The sequence below is a fragment of the Hyperoodon ampullatus genome (genome assembly GCF_949752795.1).
Source record: "Hyperoodon ampullatus genome assembly, chromosome: 10".
In the NCBI taxonomy this organism is placed as follows: Eukaryota; Metazoa; Chordata; class Mammalia; order Artiodactyla; family Ziphiidae; genus Hyperoodon; species Hyperoodon ampullatus.
In genome coordinates this window covers 103037088-103045795 of record NC_136923.1, presented here as the reverse complement: position 1 = coordinate 103045795, position 8708 = coordinate 103037088, and the positions used below count along the sequence as shown (strand labels likewise).

Here is an 8708-nt window from a genome sequence, read left to right as displayed (position 1 = left end):
ATCTGATGCGTTAATTGACATATTTATAGCCCCATTATCTTCCTGCTGCTTTTAAAGCCAATTTACACTAAAGACAACAAAGCAGTCTTGAAGGATTTTGAAAAGTACAGAAAATAATAAAAATTTATTTATTTAGCTAATAAATACTACAGGTTTACTGACTTGCCTCTGAAAAACCACAGGAAAATCACCTTAAATCTATATTTGATAACAGACACAATCCATGTAGTACAGCTTAAAAAAAAAAGCATGGAATCTGGATGTGGAAGACCTAAGCTTGAACCCCTTTGCCACCAACGAGCAAAATGGAAATTATAATACCCACCCTGGAGGTGGTCTAAGAAGCAGACAATTACATGAATGTACTTTGCAAACTGTTAAACACTAAATGAAAGCTTTTATTCTCTTTCCTTGTTGACAGCATATTGAGGAGAAACATCTCAGTAGTAAAATGTCTCACTGACCCCAAGCTTCCAACTCTGCACCATCACCAGGCCTCCCCAGTATCAAGCATGAGCACCCGCCAAACGCGCGATTCTGTTTAGTCCTCACAACAGCCCCATGAGGTCGGCAGTTTCATCCTCTACCTTTGACAGATGAGGGAACTGAAGCCCAGGCTGGCTGAGGTCGCACATCTCGCAAGTGGTGGAGCTGGGATTAAACCCCGGCATTGGGTCCCACGTTCACGTCTCCGGCCACCGTGCTCTGCCGACTCATTTACGTCCTCTCACGTCACTTGACCTCTTCCTTTGAGTTCCTTCTCGTAAAAGCAGGCTTCCTTCCCCCATCACCACCCGCATCCCCAGGACATGAGTCACTACAATCGCCTTCGCGCCTCTTGGTTCTCCCCTCAATGTTACCGCTAGGTGAGCTGTGTCCCGAGCCGCACAGGGGAGAATCCTCAGCCGAAGAGACAGCGGCTGTCAAGGGAACCACACAGTTGTTAAAACTGTGTTGACAAAAGAGAGGAACGCAACTCAGCATCCCCATTAAATAATACACTATGTAAAAGCAACACCCAGCGGTGCTCGATACATGTTAATTTCGGCGGTGCTCCATACATGTTAATTTCCCAATAACAGTAACCTGCGTTTTGAAGAAGGCTTCTAGCTGGTTCTCACGCACACCAAAGTTTAAGAACCAAAAAGTAAGAATTCAAATCCCAGGAAGAGACTGAATCAGGGAAGGGGGTCTGAGAGCGTGAACCAAGCTTTCACATTGTGGTTCAACCACCTGTTACTTGTCACCTGCTTCCATGTCCTCATCCATAAAATAGGGACAATGACAACAGTACCTCCCTTACAGGACTGTCCTGAGGGTTAAATGAGTTAATACACGTAAGGAACGAAAATCATTCCTGGCACGTGAATTATTACTTTCCTATTACGGTTCCTTTTCACTCGAATGGGAAGTCCAAGCTCTCTCCATCTAGACCCTCCTTGTAAAGGCCCAGCCACCTCTTCACCACACACTGTGCTGTCTGCGAGCCATGTCCTATTTTAGGGTGCATCTCTATAATTTCCCACTACTTGCACACAATATTTTTTTCTTCTGGTTGTTTTTTTGGCCTCATACTTCAGCTGAGCAGTTAACTCATCTGTATCTAGATTTATTTCAGTAATTTAGGGGTTTACAAACATAAATATTCTCTCACCTGTTCTCCGTGGCACTTCCTTTGTTGACAGGATAACTCCATAACTGGAATATCCCTTGTTTACTATTCTAAGAACAGGAAAACCATGGACAACATTTTAGTCAGGAACTGCATGCCTTTTTTTAAAAAAATAATACTTTCAGAGTGTGATGAATAAAACCCTGTGTTCTTTTGGGAGCATGCTCTGACAAAGTAAGTCCCAGCATGAGTTGCTCTACTGGAATTTCCAAATGGTTCTATGAAGCAGCAGAAGACTTTTAAACACATGACATCTCTGTTCCTGACTCTTGTCCTAAGAATGTATAGTTCTTGTTCTAACCAAGCAATATATAGTAAAGTCCTATAATACTCCCTCATAGCCATATAAACGGTTTTTACTGACCTCAGCAGGAATTAGTATAATCTGTTTATAAACATCAACTAAACAGTGTTAACTAATAAGCCTTGACTATCATTAAGATTGTCTTTAATTAAGTTAACTGTTTTATTTTTGATCAAAAAAAGTAAATGAAAGATTAATTTTTTTCACTACTTCAAAACTAAATATAACCATCTCAGCTGCTTCAAGATATCTTAAGGGCTGAGACCACTTCCCTTTTGGCAGTGACTGGAAAACATTATCTTCGCTACAATGTTAATTTCCATTTATAACACTGTTATGTTGAAAAAAGTAATATAGTAAGATATTTAATGACCAATTTGCAGCCTTGTAAAATAGTAAATAAAGGCTTTGACTTGTTTGAAGAACTCTATAGAAATAAAATTTAAAAGTTTAACTTTGAGGAAAGAATTTTCTTTAAGGAGCATACATGGTAATGTTAAAATAATGTTCTGTGAATTACTTAAAACCAAATATCTATCCTTATCTTGTTAATTTTGTCTGAAAGAATATGTATGAAAAAAGACAATTAATAGGTACATAAAACTGGTGATATTCAAAACAAGCCCCCTTTAATATGAGTGGTTGTTCATGTTATAAATTAGAATATAAATTTTCATATATTTATAAGTATAAATAGACACATGGAGGATTTCTTACCACCTGTGGCACTATCCCTTCCAGGTGGGAGGTTTTTATTTTCAGGAACGGGTACTTCTGTATCCAAATTCCAGTGAGATAAGTTGTAAAACAATTTTTGTTTTAGGATAAACTTAATGTAAGAACATTTTAAAAGCTCAAATACATAATTTTACAAGTCCCTTGGTTAAAATATAACAAAAGGCACAAAGTTCCATGACCGGCGCCCTCCCTCCTAAAAGGACACTCAGCATGTGTGAGGAGCTGGCAATGTTCTCATCAAACTATCATCAGCTGGACAACACCTCTTAGGAAGTGAAAGGCTTTTATGAGAATTTATGATTTCATTCACATTTTGTAAAAATAATGGCACACAAGTTTTCAAAACTTGTGATTTAAAAAATACAATAAAATGTCCAGTTCACAATGGCACAGTCACCAGATTTTATCTATCTGAGTATCAGATCTGAAAGAGTATAAAAATCTTTCCAGGGGCTTCCCTGGTGGCGCAGCGGTTGGGAGTCCTCCTGCCGATGCAGGGGACATGGGTTCATGCCCCGGTCCGGGAAGATCCCACATGCCGCGGAGCGGCTGGGCCCGTGAGCCATGGCCGCTGAGCCTGCGCGTCCAGAGCCTGTGCTCCGCAGCGGGAGAGGCCACAACAGTGAGAGGCCCGCGTGCCGCAAAAAAAAAAAAAAAAAAAAAATCTTTCCATCAACCGAACAAAATCCTCACATACTCAGCACTGAGCAGCCCACCTCTCATTCTAGACTCCAGATGCTGAGAAGCACTTAGGAAATATTTTTTAAGGCAAAAAATGAATAAGGATAGGTACAATATCTACTGAGGATTTATGTTCCAGATACTGTGCTGAGTGGTATGCAGGAAAAGCGTGGGGTGTGTGCAGGAGAGGGATGTGATCATTTATCCTGGAAAGGGAAAGTGAAGAGGTGAGCAGTTAATTTAAAAAAGTGATATCTGAGGGATGAACTCAGTTTTTATTTTTTTAATCTCAAATGAGAAAATCCTTTGCAAACCAAACTCCAAGCAATATACAAATGAAATGTTAGGTAGTACTAGGTATTATCTCTGCACTAAGGAGAAACAGGGACAAATAAGCTTAAGTACAGGATGAGGATTTAATTGATCCACAGGGAAGTTATCTCTCGACAGGAAGGAGAGTTGAACATTGGAATGTGGGCTGCAGATTATCTTTCTCTGGAGGTTTTCATGAAAAATAAAATTAATAAAATTCTCTGCTCTCTGAGATAACATACACTGGATCTAGTCTCTGCATGAGAATCACCAGGGGAGCTCTTTAAAAATAATAGTTGAAGAAAATGGCACAGATTCTGATTCAGTAAGATGAGGCCAGATATTTGTATTTTTAAAGCCTCCTGACAGATTCTCAAGCTTCTCTCAGCTCTGTAATCCTGGTTCCCTAAGGTACAAAATAACCTGTGAGAGAAATAGCCTTACCTTAACATGATAAAGGGGAGGTGATGAAAACCATGCTGCCGAGGTCATAGAATAAAAGTAACCAAATTCGTCAGCCAGTAAGGAAGGCTGTCAGTAGCCCATGAAGTCAGCCAGACTGCAAACTGCCTACAGGGTGGGCACTGGTTCTACTATTTGATATCCACCTGCCTTACCAATATTTTTCACAAAACACGTGTGAGAAAATTTAAAAGGTAAGCACTGCCCGACGGTTCAAGGTGGCATGTTTCACCAAATCCAACTGCAGTTAGAAATGCTTGGAGGACTTCCCTGGTGGTGCACTGGCTAAGAATTCACCTGCCAATGCAGGGGACACGGGTTCGAGCCCTGGGCCGGGAAGATCTCACATGCCGCGGAGCAACTAAGCTCGTGTGCCACAACTACTGAACCCGTATGCCACAACTACTGAGCCCGTGTGCCACAACTACTGAAGCCTGAGCACCTAGAGCCCGTGCTCCGCAACAAGAAAAGCCACCGCAATGAGAAGCCCGCGCACCGCAACGAAGAGCAGCCCCCGCTCGCCACAACTAGAGAAAGCCCGCGCGCAGCAACGAAGACCCAACGCAGCCAAAAATAAATAAATAAATAAATAATTTTTTTTTAAGAGAAATGTTTGGAGATTTACAAAGAAGCTGGTTAGCTTTTCCTTTGTTAAAAGACATAAAGATTTTCAGGGAACTCTACTCAATACTCAGTAATAACCTAAATGGGAAAAGAATTTGAAAAAGAATAGATGTTTATGTATAACTGAATCACTTTGCTGTACACCTGAAACTAACACAACATTGTTAGCCAACTATACTCCAATATAGGATAAACATTTAAAAAAAGAAAAATTTCCACTCGGTATCTCAGATGCACCAAGAGGTAAAAGTACAAGTTGCTGCCAGAGAGAAAGCAGCGGGGGACGTGGCAGGAAGCTTCCGCGGAGTGAGGCCTTGACCGCCGCCTGGGCTGCTCCCCCGACGCTGCTTCCCCGGGCAGCTGCCGTACCTCTCGGGAGACAGACGCGCACAGCCTGGGGCCGCTGTCCTCACCATTTCTTCCCCCCGTCCCGCTTCTCTGTTTCCTCACAATCCTGCACAGGTGTGGGACAGGCACGCTGAGGGTACGGCACGAAGCTGATTTCAAAGAGCGCGTGAACTTGGGCTCCGCATCCAAAGGAGCTCAGGAGAAAGCTTAGAACGCAGGAGAGCGGGCCTGTGGGGTGAGGCGGGGTAGAACTGGAAGCCAGAGGCGATCAGACAAAAACGGGGGCACAGGAAAAGCAAGGCGGAAGGTCTAAGTGACAGAAGGGTAGGAAGCGAAGGTCTGAAGTGAGAAAGGAGATATTTTCAGACAGGACGATAGAACACAAATTAGAAAAAGTGTGGTGAATTATCTGGAATTAAAACACAGGGTCATGAACTCTGCTGTTAATGATTTAAGCCAGGTGCTCCGTTTGAAAGCAGGATTAACCTTACACACGGGCACAGCCGACACTCCCACATGCCTCAGAGGTACCAAAAGGCCCGCTCCTGTTTAAGGCGTAACTCTCCGAGAACTCCAGTGTAATAAAACAAGTGAAGCAATCTTTAAGGCGTTGCTTAAACGGATTAAGGCATTGCTTAGGGCATGGGTATCTGCAAAAAACCACAAACTGAAGCCACCGCAGTACTCAGTGTCTTTGCTAGTCGTTTACAACTGTTTGTCCCCTAGAGGAAGGGTGGGTCCTGAAGACGCAGAGAACGCAACTCAGGGATGCTCTGCATCAGTAAGAACCGATCCACCTGCGCCGCGCCCGGGCGGAAGGACGGGGAGGGAGGCGCGCGCGGGCGCGGGGCATGCGGCGCCGCGGGGTGTGCGGGGTGAGTGCGCGGCCCGGCCTCTGTGACGGGGGCCTGGGGAGGGGCCGGGGGGTGGGCGTCCGGCAGGTGCGGGCCGGGCCGCCTCTTACCTCTCGGCGCCGCTGGCCACCAGCTCGTTCCCGGCGGCGTCTCCGCGGGCGCTGCCGCCCCGAGGCCCCGGCTGCTCCGCGTTCACAGCCTCCGACTCGGCCCGCCTGCAGAAAGACAGACGGCAGCGCGCGACCCCGACCCCTGACCCCAGACCTCGACCCCACCCACGGCCCCGCCCCTAGCCCGACCCCTGACCCCCCCGCCCCTGGCCCCGCCCCGGCCCCGCCCCCTCGCCGGACCCGGACCCTGGATTCCGGCCCTGTCCCCGACCTTGAGCCTAACCTCGCCCCCGACCCCGGCCCTGACTACGCCGGGCCACAACCTTGATCCCGATTCCGCCCCCGCGCCGGACATCTCCTCGGACCTGGGCCCCGCCCCCAACCTGGCCCCCCGCTCCCGCCCCGCCCCCGCGCCACCAGGCTGGGCTGTGTGTCCAGTGCTGTCCACGCTGCCAACATGCAGTGTCCCCATAACTGACGTGAGAGCAGGAAGGTGTCCCCGCTGAGCGCAAGCCCGCCTCTGGGCGGTTCCTCATGAGTCCAGATTCGATTATACGACAAAGCACTGACATTTGAGCCAGAAATGGGGGTGGTCCTAATGCATTCTGTGCGTGTAACACCCAGCTCTGGACTCAACCCCCCAAAGCCTCATTAAGCAGCTAAATGCACTGGTTCTTAATATCTGCGGGGAGGGATCCTTGGAGAAAAATGCAGATGCACCAGATGCTGACCACCATTTCAAGGGTTTCTCAGATCTCTGACCCCCGCCTCCACCCCCAGCCCCTAAGTGTGTCCCCCATTTCCATTTTCCTCTCAGAAAAGCCTTCCCTGACTCCACTTTAAAGAAGCCCTTAAGCAGTGCCCTTCAAATTTATAAATATTTGAAATAAAATTATGTGGGTAAAACACACACAAAAAAATAAAAATAAAGAAGCCCTTCCCATGCACTTTACTGCATTTCAGAACCCCCATCCTTCTTTCTTCCCTGGACTCCTCACCACCTTGTTTGCTTCTTTGTTGTCTGTCTCTTCCCAGCAGAATATAAGACTCCATGAGGGCAGGGGCCCTGCCCGTCTAGTTCACTGCTGTATCCCCATCACTTTAAAACTGTGCTGGGCTCTCTCCCATCTTGCAAGATGGCGGGTGAAAAGGCTGAGAAGCCAGATACCAAGGAGAAAAAACCTGCAGCCAAGAAGGATGATGCTGGTGGCAAGGTTAAAAAGACGAAGCAGGGGGCTTCCCTGGTGGCGCAGTGGTTGGGAGTCTGCCTGCCGATGCAGGGGACACGGGTTCGTGCCCCGGTCCGGGAAGATCCCACATGCCACGGAGTGGCTGGGTCCGTGAGCCGTGGCCTCTGAGCCTGCGCGTCCGGAGCCTGCACGTCCGGAGCCTGTGCTCCGCAACGGGAGAGGCCACAACAGTGAGAGGCCCGCGTACTGCAAAAAATAAAATAAAATAAAATAAAAATAAACGTGATCATTGTGACCTCCTGATTTCAGCCAAGGTCACTAAACTTCAGGTCTCTAGAAAGAGTCCAACAGTTGTTATTTAGACCAATGATTGAGAACATATGGATCAAATAGAGAACAGACTTGTGGTTGCCAAGGGGGAGGAGGGGAGGGGACGAATGGAGTGGGAGGTTGTGATGAGCAGATGCAAACTGTTATATATTGGATCGATAAAGAACAAGGTCCTACTGTAGAGCACAGGGAACTACAGTCAATATCCTATAATAAATAAACCATAATGGAAAAGAATATGGGAAAAAATGTATATATATATAACGGAATCACTTTGCTGTACAGCAGAAATTAACACAACATTGTAAATCAACTATACTTCAATAAAATGAATTAAGAAAAACATGGGTCAATTTATGTGGATTGAAAAAAATCGATTTTAATAAATCACTTCCTTGGCCTGTTGAATGTCTTAAGACATGGTTTGTTCCTTCCTATTTATGTAAATGAGGATTTAGAGTAATTCACCCAAATCTGCTTGGAAGAGAGAAACTTCTGGCTACCAGAATATTCTACCCACCTCACCTCCACCAATTCCCTTCTTGCTCCAAAAACACCCATGAAATTGATGAGAATCACATTCTATTCCAGTAGTTCTCGTTAGTTCTATACTATATATATATATATTTTTTTTTTTTTTTTTTTTTTTTTCTTTGTGGTACACGGGCCTCTCACTGTTATGGCCTCTCCCGTTGCGGAGCACAGGCTCCGGACGCGCAGGCTCAGCGGCCATGGCTCACGGGCCCAGCTGCTCTGCGGCATGTGGGATCCTCCCGGACCGGGGCACGAACCCGTGTCCCCTGCATCGGCAGGCGGACTCTCAACCACTGCGCCACCAAGGAAGCCCTATACCATATTTTAAATATAGTTGTATTTAAAGTATGCCTTTGTGTTTACTTTTAAAAGTTTTACTTTTTTAACATATTTATTGGAGTATAATTGCTTTACATTGTTGTGTTAGTTGCTGCTATATAACAAAGTGAATCAGCTATAGTATACATATATCCCCATATCCCCTCCCTCTTGCGTCTCCCTCCCACCCTCCCTATCCCACCCCTCTAGGTGGTCACAAAGCACTGAGCT

General features: G+C 46.0%; 1 protein-coding gene across 1 annotated transcript in view; it reads right to left on the bottom strand.

The window, feature by feature from the left end:
• Nucleotides 1-6577, bottom strand: part of FAM217A (family with sequence similarity 217 member A) — a gene marked incomplete at both ends in the record, with an annotated part of 8502 nt that extends 1925 nt beyond the window's left edge. The window contains 7 exon segments of the mRNA XM_079712700.1: nucleotides 1655-1722; nucleotides 1816-1890; nucleotides 2694-2772; nucleotides 5207-5392; nucleotides 5939-6049; nucleotides 6106-6210; nucleotides 6429-6577. Of these exon segments, the coding sequence (XP_079568826.1) occupies nucleotides 1655-1722; nucleotides 1816-1890; nucleotides 2694-2772; nucleotides 5207-5392; nucleotides 5939-6049; nucleotides 6106-6210; nucleotides 6429-6577 (773 nt within the window).
• Nucleotides 6578-8708: the final 2131 nt, after the last annotated feature.